Below are 19957 nucleotides of genomic sequence, written 5' to 3'. Positions count from 1 at the left end.
GGTATATTACATAAAATAATCAGTATGTATTTAACTATCCTGAATCTCTGGAATGGACCTTACTTAATCATGATGTATAATACTTTTGATATATCATTGGATTCAGTTTGCTAAGTGCTTGTGAAGAATCATTTCATTGATATTCATTAGGAGTATCAGTCTATAATTCTCTATTTTTAGAGATCTCGAGTTACTTTTGAATTAGGCTCCTATTGACTGTATAGAATCCATTGGGAAGCATTTCTGTTTATTCAATAATATGAAAGATGTGAGGAGTGTGGATAGTAAGTCTTCTTTGAAGGTTTTGTAGAATTCACAAGGAAACTCATCTGGACTCATTATTTTGTTACTAGAAATTTTTTGATTACTATTTCAGTTTATGTACCTGTTGTTGGTCTAAGAGGATTTTCTTATTCATCCTGATTCGATTCTGGGGGGGTGTATGAATTTAGGAATTCCCCATTTCTTTCAGGGTCTTTATCTTTGTGACAGAGTTATACTAACCTTTTATGATCCATTGTTTTTCTGAGTTGACTATAGTATTTTGTCCTCTTTTATCTCTGGTGTTATTTTTACATAAATACAAAGAATCCCACCTATTTCAGATTGGAAAGTACCACAATAGCTTTCTTGTTCTAGACACAGTTTGTCTATTAGTTTCAAAGATTTTTCATTTGGGCAAAATAGTTTGAATACCTTACCAAATTTGAGATGGTTATTAAAAGGTAAAGGTAAAGGCCCTCCCGTTGATCGTCGATTTGCTCGAGCGGGCCCAGTAACGTCTCCATTGGAGACTTTGTTGTTACTGTGTCTGGCATATCGAATACTCTCGGTAGCTTGCCGGGCTCTCCGAGAGGGGCGGGGGACTGGAGCGACAGCACAGCGGTAAGGCGTTTGCCTTACAAACGACCAACATGGCCGACCCGAGATGGTTATTAACTCAAAAAAATAAAAGAATAGGTTTATAATCTAAAATAAGTTTACAACAGAGTAAAAGTGAAATTGTAAGTGAATACACAATACATTTTAAAGTGTCAAATGTTTGAAATGCATTTAAATTGATAAAAGTAATATGTATCCATTGAATAATATGGGAATAAGAAAATACTTTATAAATAACAATAATGCATAATATCACTTACAAATAATATGTATATATTGTGTCAATTATAGTTAATACAGACATTCTTACAAATACTATAGAAAAGTTGGTTGTAGAGGAGCTTCGTGATGACAGCATTGTTATTTCATTCAGTGAAATATTTTTATCTGAAAGCCTTTTAAGAAATCCTAAAACATGTTTTGAAACATTTTCCCCAAAAATATGTACTAAAAATATTTTACTTCTTTACTATTTTAATAGTATTCATATGGGAGGAAGTATATACTACATTGTGATGAGCTTAAGGTAAGATTTAGAGGAAATAATGCATGAATCCTTAGAGGATTATTGACACAGTGAGCCAGAGAAGAACACTGAGAAGGTAATTTTCAAGCTGGGTGTGCTGTGATATTCAGTGTGTTGTCCTACAAAGGGCACCAGTAACATCTCTATTGTGAGACTTGTTGTTACTGTTTTTGGCACATTGAATATGCCTCAGGGAGCTCGCCAGTCTCTGCCATTTGAGGGGGATACTCTCGGTAGCTTGCTGGGCTCTCTGAGGGGTATGGAGGAATCGAACCTGGGTTGGCCATGTGCAAGGCAAACAGCCTACCCATTGTGTTATTGCTCCAGCCAAAAGTAAACAGAAAAAAGTTGGGAGAGTCACTTATATCAGATCAAGTACCATTCATTCTTAAGAAAGTAGAGATAGGGATGGACAGTACTTATTGGTTAAGGAAACAATAGATCAAGAATACTAACTATAATTAACAAATATGCACCAAATATATGATCAGCAAAGTTTCTACGGCTTTTGCTCACAAACCTAAAGAAACAAATGGATGAAAATGCAATAGTAGTGGGGGATTTCAAAACCCCATTATCACCACTGGACAGATCAACTAGACAGAATATAAGTAAAGGCATGAGAATCCTAAGTGAAGAACTAGAAGAGCTGGTACTAGTAGATATATACAGGGTCTTACATCCCCCCAAAGCCGAATATACATTCTTATCTAGTACATATGTAACATTTTCTAAGGTTATATATTAGTTCATAAGATAAATTTCAGAAATGGTATGTTCAGTTGTTTACACCTCTGCTATTTAGAGTTTTTCCTTTACTTTATAGTGCTGTTAGACTATGACAAGAGGCTTTTTGAACAATCACTCCATTTAGTTGACAGAGATATATGACTATAAGTTCAGTGAAGTATGGTTGTTTCACTCACTGGCCTCAAAATGAAGAGTATTTAGTAACAATCTCATGCGGAATCTATCATGTCTGTGTGGTTTTAGGTTTGAAGAATTAAGCTGATGGCACATGGGGAAATTCCTGATCTAGAGGAGACTCCTGATCTAGGGTCTGAGGTCCTTGAAGGGGAAGCCTACAGGGTTCCAGCCACAAGGCTTTCAATTTGGACCTGGGCCATGGTGAGAGGGAGCAGGTAGGTGGAGTCTCAGTGCCCAGAAGCACACTAAAAGATCTTGAATAAGAATAATATACAGGCAATAATAGAAGATAGAATTAGCTCTAAAATAGGAAGAAGATAACTATTACTTACTACCCAGTTTTATTTCCATGTGAGTATAAAAGTAGAGAGATGAGTTTGAATTTAATAATACTATAGTTTCCATTTTACTTTCTGGGGATCTATTAAAACTATTCAGTATGATTTTGAAAGCCATGAAAGGCATGTAGCTTTTCACCAAATATATAAAATTTTAATTATGAACAATGTATTTCATTTATGATAGATGAAATTGTCATCATGAATATCCACATAATTTCAAAGCATATTTACATATCAAGGTCATGTTTTTCAAATGATAATAAAGTAAGACTGAATATAGATGTATTTTACACTCAGTTGTCACAAAGTCAAAGCAAATAAGGGTTCCTGACTAATGTAGATTTCTAACAAAAGTTATATTGTTACTGAATTTCATCTACTTTTTCTTGGATTTACTGATATTTTCAGTAAAACTCATGACTTCAAGAGTTACTCTGTACTTTTTAAATTTACATATCAAATTTATTCATAGAATTATCTTTTTATGTGCCTACATGCACACACTTGATAATATATAAAACACATCTTGCAGATGGCACATAAAAGAAATAATCCAGTAAATTTTATTTACATGTATTAAAAATTGAGAATTGATAGCTTTCTTGGGTAGGAACTTTATTCACTAAAGAAGAAATTAAGTCTTCTCCATAAGATCACAGCATGGTGTGGTGATCTACTATTCCCATTTCCTGAACTTTGTTAAGTAATGAAATATTTTAAGATACTCCTATATTTGTATTTTTTTATAATTAGGATGCTTTTCTGAGATATTTAATATGAAATGAACATAAATCTCTAGGTAATTAAATGTCTTATATTTAATAATACCCATTTCTGACACTGCATACTACAATAAGAAGACTGATAAGTGCATATCTTTGAATTAAGAATGAATTCTTGTTTTCTATTTAGTATATTTTTTCTATGCAAGTTTTTTGACAAGTAGTATTATTCTTTTAAACTAAAGTTGAGGTACGGGATGTGTTTCAGTATGTAGACACTTGGCTTTATGTGTGTAAGACCCTGGGTTCAATTTCTGGCACTGAAAAATATATATAACCAAAACAAAGCTAAAAATTAAAATTAATAGATGATTAAAGTAAATAATTAAATCAATTAACTTGTTGTTATTAGACATTTAGCTTCTTTGTTAAATTCTGAATATTTAAAAATTTAAGAGGGTATGGTGCCGCGAGCAGGTCAATCTGTACCTGTGAGGTGAGTGCATCAGCAGCCTGATGGCGCTTTCAGACTTCCAGATACCCCAAAATTGCTGCTGTGCCTTTGGCCAGACCCCAAAAACTTAAGGCGAAGTTTACCAAGAAAGTAAACAGCCAAAATTTAGGTATGTGGGAAACACACCCACAAACCACCTCCACCTCAGCTATATAATTGGAGGCATGGCCTCTCTGGTTCCTGATCAAACTGCTTAACGACCATGATCCCAGAGACTCAAAAATGAACTTCAGAACCCAAAGGCTTTTGGCAGAAATGCATCCTGTTCCTGCAGTAGGTTACTGGTGCTGGGCCAACCCAGGTGGGAATAGGTTTTGTTCCTTGGCCTATTACCCCCAGTGGCCCAGTGCCCGCCGTCCTTCAGAGGCCACTGGACAGTCAGGCTCGGGCCACCAGTGACGAGACATGCAGGGCCTCACAGGATGGGGGTGGAGCTGGTCCTATCCTCTTCACCCCAACGAGACCCCAAGTCATCACCCACGAACAGCCTCTCTGGCTCCTGATCAAACTGCTCAACAGCCATGATTCCAGAGACTCAGAAACAAATCTCAAAATCCAGTGGCTTTAGGCAGAAATGTGTCCAAACCCCACAGTACGTTACTGTCTCCACCCCAGGGAGGAAAGGGTGTTGTCACTCCACCTGCTCCGTCTTGGTGGCTCAGTGGCCGTCATCCTCCAGAAGCCATTGGACAGTTAGGCTTGAGCCCGCAGTGATGAAATTGTTGGGCCTCACGGTATGGGGGGAAGATGGGCCTGTCCTCCCCACCCCAACAAGACTCCAAGTCATCGCCCACGAATGGCCTCTCTGGCTCCTATCAAGCTGCTTAACAGCCATGATCCCTGAGAGTCAGAAACAGATCTCAAAACCCAGCGGCTTTTGGCAGAAATGTGTCTGGTCCCTGCAGTAGGTTACCGGTGCTGGGCCAACCCAGGTGGGAATAGGTTTTATGCCTTGGCCTAGGCCTCACAGGATGGGGGTAGAGCCGTACCTGGTCTCCCTGTCCCAACGAGACCCCAAGTCATCGCCTACCAACAGCCTCTCTGGCTCCTGATCAGCTGCTCAACGGCCATGATCCCAGAGACTCAAGAGCAAATCTCAAAACCCAGTGGCTTTTGGCAGAAATCCCTCCAGATTTAAGTGTTAAAATTTCGGAATTTCAAAATCACATGGCCCTACTGCAACCATGCGACATCATATGTTATTCATAACCAGCAATAGAACACAAATTATCTACTGTTGACTATTCAGCAGATCTGAGTGTTGGGGTAAAATCTCAAATAATAATGGTGATGTCGAAATATTGAATATGATCAAAGTGGAGAGAGAGTAATGTGGAAATCATCTGCCCCACAGGTAGGGGGAGAGTGTGGGATGGGGGTATACTGGGGCTTTTGGTGGTGGAGAATGGGCACTGGCAAAGGTTCGGATGTTTCATAGTATGACCGAGACTTAGACCCGAAAGCTTTGTAATAAATAAAATTATAAAAAATGAAAAAAAAAGTAAGGTGAAGTTCATGAACAATTCAATCAGCTAATCAGTGGCTGAATAAATAGCAGTTATCCTACATAAAAAATTTATTCTCATCAGTATTTTGCAAAAACATTTATAGATACTAAGTGAATGATCTAAAATACATTCGATATCTAAAATACTGATTTTCCTATAATCCTATGATGTTTTACTTTATTTGCTCATTTATTTATTTATTTATTTTGGCTTTTTGGGTCATACCCAGAGATGCTCAGAGGTTACTCCTAGCTCTGCACTCAGGAATTACTCCTGGCGGGGCTCAGAGGACCATATGGAGATGCTGGAAATTGAACTTGAGTCAGCCACACGCAAGGCAAATGCCCTACCCACTGTACTTTTGCTCTAGCCCCACTATGACTGTTTTAAAATTGAGCTCTGAATCCTAGTGAAATGAACCCATGGTAATGAATGATAGTACAATATATAGACAAATTAAATGCACTGTGTCTACTTTGAAAGAACCCATAGTCCAATTAAAGAGGAACATAAAAACAAATTATAATCACCGTGATAATGTGTGACAATGCACAGGAAAATCTAAGACCATATCGGATAGCCACTAATTTACCATACATTTTTATACTCAGTCTTCATTAAATTTTCTCTCAGTCTCACACTAGATGTTCAAGACAGACTTCTTCACCTTAGAGGGTTGACTCTTGGTCTGCAGCAAATGAAGGCTGGGAAGATATCCAAGGTCATAAGCAATGTGTTGGCAAAGTGCACACTGAAGGGCTAAGAGCACAAATCATGAAAAGCATTGTAAAAATGGAGGAAAAGACAGAAAATAGAGGGACAGCTAGAAGGGAAGTAGAAAGTGGTTTAGAATAGTCTGAACTTGTTAAATAAAGTTGTTTATTTATACTCCTGCATTATTGTAAAAGAACATTTATGAGGTCTTGTACGTGGTCCTGATTGCCTAAACATTATTTATTTCTTGGCTTACAACTTTCTTCAGTCCCTTTCCGATTGCATAGGAGAATCCTGATTTTTAAATAGATGCCTTTCTTTGGTTTGCCTTGTATTTCCAGAGAGGTTATCTTCTTTAAGCTCAGTCCTTTAAGGAGCTGGTACTCTTAATCTAAGCTTACTATTATTAGTTACTAAATTAGATATCAACAGCACAGCGGGTAGGGCGTTCGCCTTACAAGCGGCCAACATGGCCGACCCGAGTTTGATTCCTCCGCCCCTCTCAGAGAGCCCGGCAAGCTACCGAGAGTATTCGATATGCCAGACACAGTAACAACAAAGTCTCCAATGGAGACGTTACTGGGCCCGCTCGAGCAAATCGACGATCAACGGGAGGGCCTTTACCTTTACCTTTAGATACAAAAACCAACAAATAAGCCTTTTAAAACATGCACACAAATAATAGATATTATAGGTATCTATGCTTCTTATTATTTTGATTAAAAGTGTCTGATCTCTCACTGGGAGCTACTGTGGTAGGCTGGGGGTGAAGTGTCATTTGAAGAACAGAACCAAGACAAGAAGAGGAATCTTAGCTCTGATATTCAGCACTTGGAGCCACTGTGATTACAGGGGATAATCAGAGTCCTTGTTTCTTAATATAGTTAAGGGCAAGCTTTATATTAATTACTACTGTTATCTGATCAATGAATGAACAGACAAAATATCTTGCTCTCTAACAAAATTTAGAGAGCTAGATAGAAAAAAAGGGGAAAGTAGAAAAGGGACATAAACCAATTTGATAAACCAATCTGATAAACCAATCTGCTATGCTTCCATTTGTGTAAGTAAGTGATATGTACATATTGACAATGCACATTCAGTCATACAGGTGTTTTCCCAGACTTTTTGTAAGAATTTCTTCAAGAACTCACAGCAAAATGGGAGTCAATATAGCACCTAAAGATTGAATTAGGTTGCTTGTCATATTGTACTCTTTAAATGATTAGGCATGCACATATCTTGCCTTCACATGAATTGGATCAGTTCACAGAAGAGTGTGTGAAGTCCATAAGCTCCTATGCAATATATTTTTTATATTTGTGTTTTTTCTGATTGAGATTCTGAGGTTTACAAAACTGTTGGTACTGGTTTCTCATGTACATGATTCCCACACCATGCTATCATCAGTGTAGCTCCCTCTCTATCCCAAAGTTGCTATGCAATATTTTGAGCAAGGATTGAGAAAAGTGTTTATACATTTATTTGTACTTTTTGAGGTGCCTTCTGTTCCATTTTTCTATTAGGGTGTTATTTTCCCATCATATTAAAAGATTTGTGAGATTATATCAAATCATTCACGATCACGATCACGACCATCCTGTTGTTCGTCGATTGCCTCGAGCAGGCCCCAGTAACGTCTCCTTCGTCCTAGCTCTGAGATTTTTTAAAGAGTGCCATATTCAAGGCTATTTCAGGGTTAGGAGAATGAGACCCATCATTGTTACTGGTATTTGGCATATTGGGTACACCAAGGGGAGTTTGCCAGACTCTGGATAACATTAATTCATAGCAGTTGAATAGTTTCTCTTAGTGATTAGTACCTGAGTGTTGAAAACAAAATGAAATGCAGGGCCCCTGAGAACAATTAGGCTGGGTTCATTCCAGGATGGACTGAGAAGAAAGTAGATGCTAAGATGGAGATTGGTATAAAGAAGGTCAATTAAGAGTGATCCTCGAAGCAATGGATGTGGAAGTGAAACTTGATAGGGCAAGCGAGGTTTGTGATTATTCTCAATACCGGCTTCCAGCTTCCACAGACTCCTCAGGGAACTTTGAAGCTAGGATTGTCTTTTGAAATAATCTTCACTGGTCACTATTCAAAGCCTTTATACTTCTGAGATAAACAGACATTGAAGTATATTGCTCCTAGAGGGAACATGGCCTTGTGTCAAGCAATTCTCTTACTCTAAGACAGTTCTCCAAAGGAGCTGCTAGTGACAAATGTCCATTAGCAGTACATCAAAAAAAAAAAAAAAACCCAGAGAAATCAATCTTCTGATATATGAGGGAATTGGGTGACACATTAAAATGTCAGCTACAAATTGAATTAAGATTTGACTCAGAATGAATGGCTAAATGGCAAGAGGAATGAATGTAGTTCTTGGCGAGAGAATCATTAAATGCTGGTCTATTTGATCAAAATATAAAAAGTAAGCAGGTGAAGACAACAAAAGATTTGATAGAATGAAGTGGAATGTATGAAAGATCTCAGTGAGATTGAACATTAGGTATAGTGTGAGTGAAGGAAATGAAAGAATGAAATGATCACATTGCATCTACCTAATGAGTTTTTAGAGACTAAGATGCACTTATGAAGTGGTTGCTGTTTAATGAAGAACACAGGTTACATGGAAACTGAATAGAGTTAAGGTAAGGATCACATGAGTAGAAATCAAAACATTCATGCACTTAGGTGTGTGCTTGAACATCTACAAGAAAACTAAAAGTCCTCTGGAGGTTGCAGACTTAGAGGACTGACTGCACAGGACTGGAAAACATAGACTAAGAGAAATGTTTGAAAATAAATAGGACTTCCCCTAGTGATAGATATAACTCAGTTACAAACTATAGTAGAGTGGTGATAGTGGGCTCACTTTTACAGGAATGTGATCCCTGGAATATTTCATCTCTTATTAGAAGTCATTACCTGCTTAGCAGAGGGCTGACATGATTTTGACTTTTGGGTCACACCTGGTGGTGCTCAGGGCTTACTCTAGGCTCTTTGCTTAGGGATCACTCCTAGTGGTGCTCAGGGGACCACATGGGGTGTCAGGGACCGAACCTGGGTCTTCCACTTTCAAGACAAATGGCCCACCCACTGTATTATTGCTCCAGTCCTGTATTTACACCTTACTTTTTTAAATAAAAAATTTATTGTATCACCATGAGATACAGTTACAAACTTGCATGATTGCATTTCATTCTAACAATGCTCAAGCACCCGTCACTTCACCAGTGTGCATTTTCCACCACCATTGTTCCTGGTGTCCCACCCGTCACCCCCACCCTATCCCACTCCCCGCCTCTGTGGCAGGTACAGTCTTTCTTGCTCTCTCTCTCTAATTTGGGACATTGTGATTTGTGATACAGATACTAAGAGGTCATCGTGTTTGGTCCTTGGTCTACTTTCAGCACATATCTCCCATCCTGGGTGATCCCCCAATCATCATTTACTTAGTGGTCCCTTCTCCATCCTAACTGCCTTTTCCCCCCGCACATGGGGCCAGCTTCCAAACCAGGGTGTGATCTTCCTGGCCCTTATCTCTACTGTCCTTAGGTGTTAGTCTCATATTATGCTACTCTATATTTCACAAATGAACGCAGTCAGTCTATGTCTGTCCTTTTCTTTCTGACTAATTTCACTTAGCATGATACTCTGCATGTCCATCCACTTATATGCAAATTTCATGATTTCATCTCTTCTAGGGCTGGAGCAATAGCACAGCAGGTAGGTCGTTTGCCTTGCACATGGCTGACCCAAGTTCGATTCCTCCACCCCTCTCGGAGAGCCCAACAAGCTACCAAGAGTATCTTGCCCTCATGTCAAAGCCTGGCAAGCTACTCATGGCGTATTCCATATGCCAAACACCATAACAACAAGTCTCACAATCGAGACGTTATTGGGCCCGCTTGAGCAAATCAATGAACAATGGGAGGACACTGCTACAGTGCTACAGTGCATCTCTCCTAACAGCTGCATAGTATTCCATTTACACCTTACCTTTTTAAAAATGCTTTCTCTACTAGCCACCAAGCTGCCAAATTATCCCAGGTAGATTGATCTCAGTCTGAAAACTGCAGCCTTCTTAAAAGAAATTGAAGGATGCAGATTTCCCTCCCTTTCAGATAGACCTAGCAGCAAACACACACTTTTTTTTTTTGGTTTCTATGTCTTTATTTTTTTAATCATTTTTTTATTCGTGAAACACCATGAGGTAGAGTTATAGACTTATAAATTTTTGTGCTTGGGTTTCAATTATACAATGGTCAAGTACCCATCCCTCCACCAGTGCCCATCCTCCCCCACCATGGGTCCTAGCATCCCTCCCATCCCCTATCCCCCTCCCCCCGTCCCACCCTGCCGCTGTGGCAGGGCATTCCCCATTGTTCTCTCTCTCTTCTTTTGGGTACTGTGTTTTGCAAGAGAGGCATTGAGTGGCAATCATGTTTGGTCTATAGACTACTTTTAGCATGTCTCTCCCACCCTGGGAGGGTCTTCACAACACCCTTTATTTGGTGCTCTCTTCTCTATCTGAGCTTCCTTTTCACCTAGCACATGTGGCTGGCCTTCAAGTCATGGAGCAAAATTCCTGGTACTAATCTCAGCCATTCCTGGGTGTTAGTCTCCCGTTTTGTTGCTTTATGTTCCCCAGATGAATGCAATCTTTCTGTGTCTATCCCGCTCTTTCTGACTCATTTTGCTTAACATGATACTTTCCATGTAGTACCACTTGTATGTAAATTTCATAACTTCATCTTTTCTAACAGCTACATAGTACTCCATTGTGTAAATGTACCAAAGTTTCTTTAACCAGTCATCTGTTCTCGGGCACTCAGGTTTTTTCCAGATTCTGGCTATTGTAAAGAGTGCTGCAATGAACAAACAATTGCAGATGTCACTTCGACTATACCTTTTTGCCTCTCTGGGATATATTCCCAGGAGTGCTATAGCTGGGTCAAATGGGAGATCAAATTCTAATTTTTTGAGAATCGTCCATACTGTTTTCCAAAAGGGTTGGACCAGCCTGCATTCCCACCAGCAGTGAAGGAGGGTCCCTGTCTCACCACATCCGCACCAGCACCTGTTGCTTTTGTTCTTGTGGATGTGGGCCAGTCTCTGTGGTGTGAAATGATATCTCATTGTTGTTTTGATCTGCATATCTCTGATGATTAGTGATGTAGAGCATTTTCTCATGTGCCTTTTTGCCATTCTGATTTCTTCTTTGCGAAAGTTTCTGTTCATTTCCTCGCCCCATTTTTTGATGGGGTTGGGTGATTTCTTCTTGTGGAGTTTAACCAGTACCTTTTATATCCTTGCTATCAACCCCTTGTTGGATGTGTATTTGGTGAATATTCTTTCCCATTCTGTAGGCTGTCTTTGTATTTTGGTCACTGTTTCTTTTGAGGTGCAGAAGCTTCTTAGTTTAAGATAGTCCCATTTGTCTATCTCTGTTTTTACTTGCTCGGCCAGTGTCGTGACATCTTGAAGATACCATTAACTTCAATATCATGGAGAGTTTTTCCAACTTTGTCTTCAATAGACATTATGGATTCCGGTCTGATGTTGAGATCATAAATCCATTTCGATCTTACTTTTGTGCATGGTGTTAGGCAGAGATCTGAGCCCACTTTTTTGCATGTAGCCATCCAGTTTTGCCAGCACAATTTATTAAAGAAGCTCTTCCTGCTCCATTTCACTTTTCTTGCCCCCTTATCAAAGATTAGATGGTTATATGTTTGGGAGGAGATGTCAGTATATTCAACTCTGTTCCATTGGTCTGCAACTCTCACACAGACTTTTTACAGTTGTTTGAGGCCTTGGTCTTCTTGATGTCTTCTCAGCACTTGTGAGAGGTAGTTTTCCAGCTCCTGATGCATATCCAGCAACTAAAAGTTATATTTCATGAATTGATAAACTAATATTATTGATTATTACTTTTACTGCGTTAAGACTTTCTACAACAGCCACCTCAAGCTACTCAGTTACAATGTATGCATGTGGCAATAATAGAAATAGTTACTTTTATTGAGTCCTTATTTTGTGCCATGTTAAACACACACTCAGCTCTCTTTAACACAACAATTCAAGAAAGGCATTCTTATAGATGAGGGAACTGAGGTTACTTATGTGAAGCTTAGATTGTTTGATGCCAAGTCTAAATCCACTGTATATGATCCACAGCTTCCTTAGTACTTTCTGCATAAGTATTAGATTCTATTCCAACTGAATTATTTATTCCATAAATATGTCTAATTTTATTCCATAATGCTATCTTTTGGTCATTTTACTTCCATATCTTGGAATGCATTCTATACTTCAATTTTTATCTCTAACTATTCTTTAATCTTGTAGAGACCTGCATAAGCACTATTTTTATGATACCTTTCCCGAATCCCCAGCCAGGAATAATCTCAGTTTTATTTGTTAGCTACATGGCAGCTAGCACGGACTCTGCTGTATTTAAACTGTTCAGTACATGCTAGTGAATGATGTCAAAACTCTGCTCTATAAAACTGCACATGAATTATTTTGTATTCATAGAATATTTTTCTTCTAAAGCTCAAGTAAACTAGATGTATCTTTTATTAAGCTTCTTGTTATGAAGGAAACTGATAGTCATAATGTATAATCGGATGCATAATAGGAAATCCGACTACAAGATAAATTTCTTTTCTAACATCCGAAATTGCAATTCTACTTAGTAATTTTCTCTGAACAGTGTTAACACACCTCATTTCTTTTCCATCAGCAATGCTTTGTAGCTGCAGGTGTGGAATGTAGATTGACCATGTAAAACTATCCTGGACACAGGATATGATCTAGCAAAATATGCTGAATAATTAGTATTTTCATCAGTAATATAATAAAGGATATTTGGAATAAGTCCACTTCATAAGACTCTATTGTATGTTTTATAATGTGCTTCTCATCTGGATTTTTGTCAGAAGTTGCATAGAATTGTAAACTCTAGATCACCTTTCTTTATGTATTTAAGGACATTAATGATGGATGGCAGTGGTGACATGCTGGTTTTGTTTTATTCATTATGTTTCACTAAGTGTTTTTAAAAAGTTGAATTGAGCTATAGTATATAAAGGAGATGTAAATCTCTGTGAAAATGCACCCTAGCCTAGAAGAGAAAAAGATCAGGGTATGGGAGTATAAAATCACATTATAGTGATACAGATCATGGATTCAGAAGACTGAGACACTTAGAGCGTTTTCTAAATAATTTAGTACTTGATTACCAACTTCCTAGTACTGTTTTAAATTACTTAAAAGACATTCAAGAAGCACTTGCCTTAAAGTCTGCATTGACTACCGAGCAGTTTTTCTGACTTTGCTGCAAAGGCAGTTAACTGGATCATTTCTTGTAGAGAATCATTCCTCAAGGGATCATCTCTTATTCCTGGAATTAAATTCAGTCGCTACCAGTTTGTGTTAATAGCATAAAGATACTGAACTCAAATCTTACTCAAGTACCCATAGTCATTACTCTAGATATATTATCTACAAAATATTGCTATTTATTTTCCTCTCTTCCTCTACTGGATTTTTTTCCTCCTCTATATTTTATCTCATACTGATGATATTTGGTTTCACAGGAACAAGAGACACATAAATTTATTAATCATAATAAATGTCTGACATTGTGCTAGTGATTTTTCATGTGTATTGTATCACGATAATCTGTATGCTTAAACCCTAGAAGATAGTTATTAGTCATTTTCATTTTTCTTATAGTTTTATTTATTTTTTTTCTTATATTTATTTATTGAATCAGTGTGGGAAAAGTAACTAAACTTTCAGGTTTAAGTCTTGGTCATACAATGATCAAATACCTTTCCCTTCACCAGTACTCACATTTCACCACCAAGAACCCCAATATACCCCCTTCCCACCCCTCCCAATGCCTGTGAGGTAGATAATTTCCACTTAACTCTTCTCTACATTGATTACATTCATTATTTCGACAAAAGATGCACCATTATTGTTTAGAATTCCCCCCCAACAATCAGAATTGCTGAAAAGGCATTGTGAAATATAATTTGTTTTCTATAGCTGGTTATGAGAATCATATAATGTCAAGCAGCCGCTATCTCAGCCGCACGATTTTGGATTTCTGCAAAGAGCCATATAATTATGACATTAGTTTCTGCATGTCTGGTATTATGGCTGTGTCAGAGATCCGCTTGTGGGAGGGCAACTTGTGACCTTGGTAGGGCGTGAAGGACGAGCCAGTACCACCCCCCTTCCCTTGAGACTACAGTTGCTCCATCACCGCCTGCTCATACCTGGCTTTCCTTTAAGCTCTGAGGCGGCGGCCACCTTGCTACCAGGGAGGGAAAAAGGGGAAAGGGAGCAACACCCTTTCCCTCACAGGGAGGCATGGTGCTGGAGTTTAACACATGGTCCATTCACTTTTCTGCCACAAGCTGCCGGGCTCTGCATTAAGTCCTTTTGCCTCTGGAGCCATGGCTGCGCCGGAGAGCCGCTCGTGGGGGGAAACTCGTGAGCTCGGTAGGGCATGAAGGACGAACCTGTACCACCCCCCTTACCAGGAGACTGCAGTTGCCCCGTCACCACTGGCTCATACCTGACTTTCCAATAAGCTCTGAGACGGCGGCCACCTTGTATGCAGTCCAGATGCATTTTTGCCAAAAGCTACTGGGTTTCGAGATTTGTTTCTGAATCTCTGGGATCATGGCCGTTAAGCAGATTGATCAGGAGCCAGAGGGGCTGTTTGTAGGTGGCGACTCGGGGTCTCCTTGGGGTAGGGAGGAAAGGGCTGGTTCCACCCCCATCTGGCAAGGCCCCATGTGTCTAGTCACTGCAGGCCCAAACCTGACTGTCCAGTGGCCTCTGGAGAATAGCGGTCACCAGGCCGCCAAGGGGAACAGGCCAAAGCATGAAACCTATTCCCACCTGGAGTGGCCCAGCCACAGTAACCTACTGCAGGAACAGGACGCACTTCTGCCAAAAGCCCTTGGGTTCTGAGATTCATTTCTAAGTCTCTGGGATCATGGCCGTTAAGCAGTTTGATTAGAAACCAGAGAGGACATGCCTCCAATTATATAGCTGAGCCAGAGGTAGTTTGTGGGTGTGTCTCCCACGCACCTAACTTTTGGCCATTTACTTTCTTGGTAAACTTTGCCCCAAGTTTTTGGGGTCTGGCCAAAGGCACAGCAGTAATTTTGGGGTATCTGAAAGTCTGATGGTGCCATCAGGCTGCTGATGCACTTGCCTCACAGGTACAGATTGACCTGCTGGCGGCATCACACCCCCTGTCTTTTTTATTTTTTAAGTTGAGACTGGAGCGATAGCACAGCGGGTAGGGCGTCTGCCTTGCACGCAGCCAACATGGCCGACCCGAGTTTGATTCCTCCGCCCCTCTCGGAGACCCCGGCAAGCTACCGAGAGTATTCGATATGCCAGACACAGTAACAACAAAGTCTCCAATGGAGACGTTACTGGGCCCGCTCGAGCAAATCGATGATCAACGGGAGGGCCTTTACTTACTTACTTTACTAAGTTGAGAAAAACTAAAACCCAAAGACATTAAAACATTTAACATTGAAAAGGAATATTTTTTGACTGTCCAGAGACTCACTATCTGGTATTAGAGGATCACTTTGGATGTCATTCCCAGGAGTGCAGGGAGAAAGCTTAAACCACTTCTGGTAGTTCTATACATGGGCTACTGTTGATGCTTGGGAACCATGAGGGCCTATATAGGACCTAACTTCCTTTTTTTCTTCGAAATTTATCTCCAACTTCTTCCTAATATCACTGTCCTCCCATTGTTCATCGATTTGCTCGAGCGGGCCCAGTAACGTCTCCATTGGAGACTTTGTTGTTACTGTGTCTGGCATATCAAATACGTCACGGGGAGCTTGCCAGGCTCTGCCGTGCGGGTGAGATATTCTCGGTAGCTTGCCGGGCTCTCCGAGAGGGGCAGAGGAATCGAACTCGGGTCAGCCATGTTGGCTGCATGCAAGGCAAACGCCCTACCGCTTTGCTATCGCTCCAGCCCCTTCCTAATATATATTAAAAATATATAAACTGCTTTATATCCCCATGCTTTCATACTTTTGGCATTCTTGTCTGAACACTGAAGCCTTTCGGTATGATTTTTGCTTCCAAGCCATAGTCAGATCATTTTTGCAGCACCCTCCTCCTGTCTTAGCACTGTGCTGCTTCATTTACCTGTTATCAACTTTCAGTTTTATTGCATTATAGTTGTTCTCATGTTTGGTACCATTGTTGGCTACTTCTCAAAGCGAGATGTTATGTTAATTAAAATCATTTAAAAGTATTTCTTTTTAAGAGATTAAAAACAGATTTATTTGTTGCAGATTTAGGACTGAAAGAGTTGCCCCCACGTACAAATATACCCTGTAGAGGATTGCCAAATTATCATTAAAATAGCATTTGTTTTCTTTGTGTTGGCGATTTTCTACAGAGAACATTTCTTCCTTTTCCAAGCATTTGAAACATCCTGAATCTGTCTCTTCTTCCCCTCCCCCCATCCCTTTCCTTTGTTGTTCCTATGATGACCTGGTGGATTACACACTAGGTTATAGTGTGTCACACTTTTTATCATTGTGTGTGCATATACTTGTTGAGGGTGCACTACTTGTTGGGGTGCACTAGAGATCCTGAACTTTTAATAGTGCCAAGGATCACAAATGGCAGTGTGAAGTAACAGCATTTGGTCCTTTGGGTGAGGCCGGGATGGAATTCCGGGCCTTATCCTTGAAGATAAGCAGTCTGTCACTGATCTGTCTCTGGGTCACCAAACGACACTTTGGAGGTCATTTTGTTCTGGAAAAATTGAAGAAGAAAAATTTACACAGCTTGCTGGTGATTTTTTTCATGATTTTTCTTATTTTAGCCCTATCCCCAGCCTCCAGCCTATGCTTACTTGAGATGGTAGCTTTAATTTTCTCTATGTCATTGTTTAGCAAAGTAAGTGGCATACCACCTCTTCCAGATACTGGATTCTGGAACAATTCAGGCCAGCAGTAATAGTTCATTCAATGGAGAGGACACTTTCTGTTCATTCTCTTAATGAAGGTAGATTTCTAAGGAGCACTAAGTCATTTATTTTCTGAAAAGGGAATCATTTATTTTTTGGTAGGCCAAATAAATTTGAGTAATTTTGATCTATACAAGCAAACCATTTTGCACAAATATCAGTTTTTCATCAAGTTTAAGTCACTAGGATTTTTCTCATAGAGTGATTTCTGTGAAAAGTGCTGTGAGCTGGCTTGCATTTGGAGTTTGTGAATCATGGAGGTGCGAAATTTATGATTTAATGCATATTAATGCCTATTTGAAAGATCGTGAAAAAGAATCATCCCAATCATATTAAAAATACTATACATTTTTGTTAAGGTAAAGGTTTAACTGTTCATATAGTTGTTGTAAACTATTCATATAGTTGTTATAGTTTTTTGTTTGTTTGTTGGGTTTTGAGCCATACCCAGTGATTCTCAGAGGTAACTGCTGGCTCTGCAGGAATTACTTCCAGCAGTGCTTGGGGAACTGTATGGGATGCCAGGGATCAAATCAAGTCAGCTGCATGCAAGGAAAGCACCCTACCTCCTGTACTGTCTCTCCACACCCTGTTGATGCTATCTTAACTGCTGACCTATGATGATGAATTGAGTAACGAAGCTCATCCTTTGTAGAGCTCTATAGTAATTTACCTTTTTAAAAGAGAACAGTTCATCCAATAAATATCTTTAAAATATACTACGGAACATATTTCTTTTTATAATCTTATAGTTGATACCACTTTTAAGCTGAAATGCCAATTGATGTCCTCTAAACTAATATCGTCTTAAAAGATAAACTGAGTTATTGGTTCATGGAAGTTTTGTTTTTATTCACAGATAATGCCTCTGAGGTAGCAATTACTGCCCCAGGAACTAGTAACCATAGAAACAGTTCGACAGGCCCAACACCTGACTGTTCACCTCCATCCCCAGACACTGCCCTCAAGAATATTGTAAAGGTCATTCGACCCCAGGTAAGTGCCCAGGATGGCATTATCTACTCTGTAAAGCATTTTGCTTTAGGAAAGAGTGCTTACATATCACTTACATTGCAGTGCTTAAGCAATTATATGATATATAAATCAATTTTTAGACTTACAAGAAGGAAATTGAGTGTTCATTGGGTCAGACTTAGAGGTTTTCAGGGATCATTACTGGGAGCAATTGGGGGACCTTATGCAGTACCAAGATCAAACTGGGGTCAATCTCATTCCAGGTACATGCATGAACCCAATGCTATCACTGTAACCTAAGGAGACTTTAATGAGGACATTTCCTTCCCCTAGAGCCAATGAAATACATTAGACTATCTATTGATTTGGGAGGGAAATAAATTTGTATATTATATATTTTTTAAAAGTGAAGCTTAGAAAATGACTGTCTCACATCACATTCCTCTTACAATATTTTAATAATTATGTTTTAGTTATAGAATTGTAATATGCATTTTTATGGTTCCTACTGCTTTTGTCCTTATTTCTCTGGGCATGCAGTATTGTTTGGGATTACTTCTCTATTCTCTAATTCCAGACTTGTTTGTATATTTTCTTGAAATTCTCCTTTCCTTATGGTTACTAATTTTATCTGTGTTTGATTTTGTACTTCTCATTGCTCCTTATTTGCTTCCAGAGCTCACTTTTCTCTATCTGGTCTCTTTTTACCTTTTGTTCCTTTTTTTTCTAATCCTTGTCAGTATGGATTTCTTTCTCTTCCCCCTTCTCTTTCAGTTGGATTTCCCAGTAGGCGGTTTGCAGGCAAGCTTTAGAAATATCACTGGGACAAGCTGTTCTGTGATATTTCATTGAAAATAGCACTTATAAAGCTGTTTGCATTATATTTTTGCCAACAGATGGACTCAAAACATGGAATTGATAGTGTTCTCAACCTGGCTCATTCTGAATGGGTCTCATAAAATCCAAGAAAGGGAGTTTGGATCCAATCAATGCCATTCACCATCTACTTAGACATATAGTATAAGTGTATTATTTGAACAAGTAGGACAAGTGACTTTTAATATAGTTTTGATTTATATGAGAATGATGATTTGCTTAATATCTTACTTTCTTTACCATAACTTACTTACATATTTTATCATTGTCATAACCCTCATTAATAAACCAGCAATTTAATTTTACAAATATATAACACTTAGAGAACATCCTTACATAAATTGCTTCATTTAAACTTCATTATCTCTAAGGAAGTATATATTCCCTTGTTATGGATAAAAATGTGGGCGTACCAAAAAGGCAAAATTATGCAACTGATTTGAAGTTCTTCTACTTTTTCTGCTTTTTTCTTGAATATTATTTCCATCAATCCAATTCATATTTTGCAAAAATCATTATGACCTTGAATAGCTTACTACATCTTTGTGAGAATGAAATGTACAGGTTCATTTAGGTCTAGGTAATATTTCATTCAGTGTCCCCAACATGTGGAGGAAGAAAATGTCTTCAAAAATCACTTCTTTCTCTTCAGGGAAATTTAATCTCGTTTATTAGCTTGAAGAAATAAATCCCACTAAACCTAGATCTAGATGCTAAATGTCACATTTACTATTGTTGTTTCTCTCATTGAGTAAAGGAGTTTGTCAAATTATTGCAGAATTTCTACATTTTCAGAATTTTTAACTATTTAGAGAAGGTTTTGCTCTACATTTGTCAAGAAAAAAATTACTAAACATATTTATTATACAAGGGTAAAGTCCCTATTAGTCGTAAATGAATTTATTTATTCACTGAATGAAAAAGCTAACT

General features: G+C 38.8%; 1 protein-coding gene across 10 annotated transcripts in view; it reads left to right on the top strand.

The window, feature by feature from the left end:
* The window catches only part of ANKS1B (ankyrin repeat and sterile alpha motif domain containing 1B), a 1250258-nt gene that overhangs the window by 478166 nt on the left and 752135 nt on the right, over positions 1 to 19957 (top strand). For all 10 annotated transcript variants that reach the window (XM_056114313.1, XM_056114308.1, XM_056114302.1 and 7 more), the window contains exon 11: positions 18036 to 18172. In XM_056114313.1, coding sequence (XP_055970288.1) covers positions 18036 to 18172 — 137 coding nt within the window. The remainder of the gene's footprint in view (positions 1 to 18035; positions 18173 to 19957) is intronic.

The sequence above is a fragment of the Sorex fumeus genome, unplaced genomic scaffold (assembly GCF_029834395.1).
Source record: "Sorex fumeus unplaced genomic scaffold, SorFum_2.1 ptg000003l, whole genome shotgun sequence".
NCBI classification, from domain to species: Eukaryota; Metazoa; Chordata; class Mammalia; order Eulipotyphla; family Soricidae; genus Sorex; species Sorex fumeus.
The sequence above is the reverse complement of the archived record's forward strand: the minus strand, read 5'-3'. Positions and strand labels throughout refer to the sequence as shown.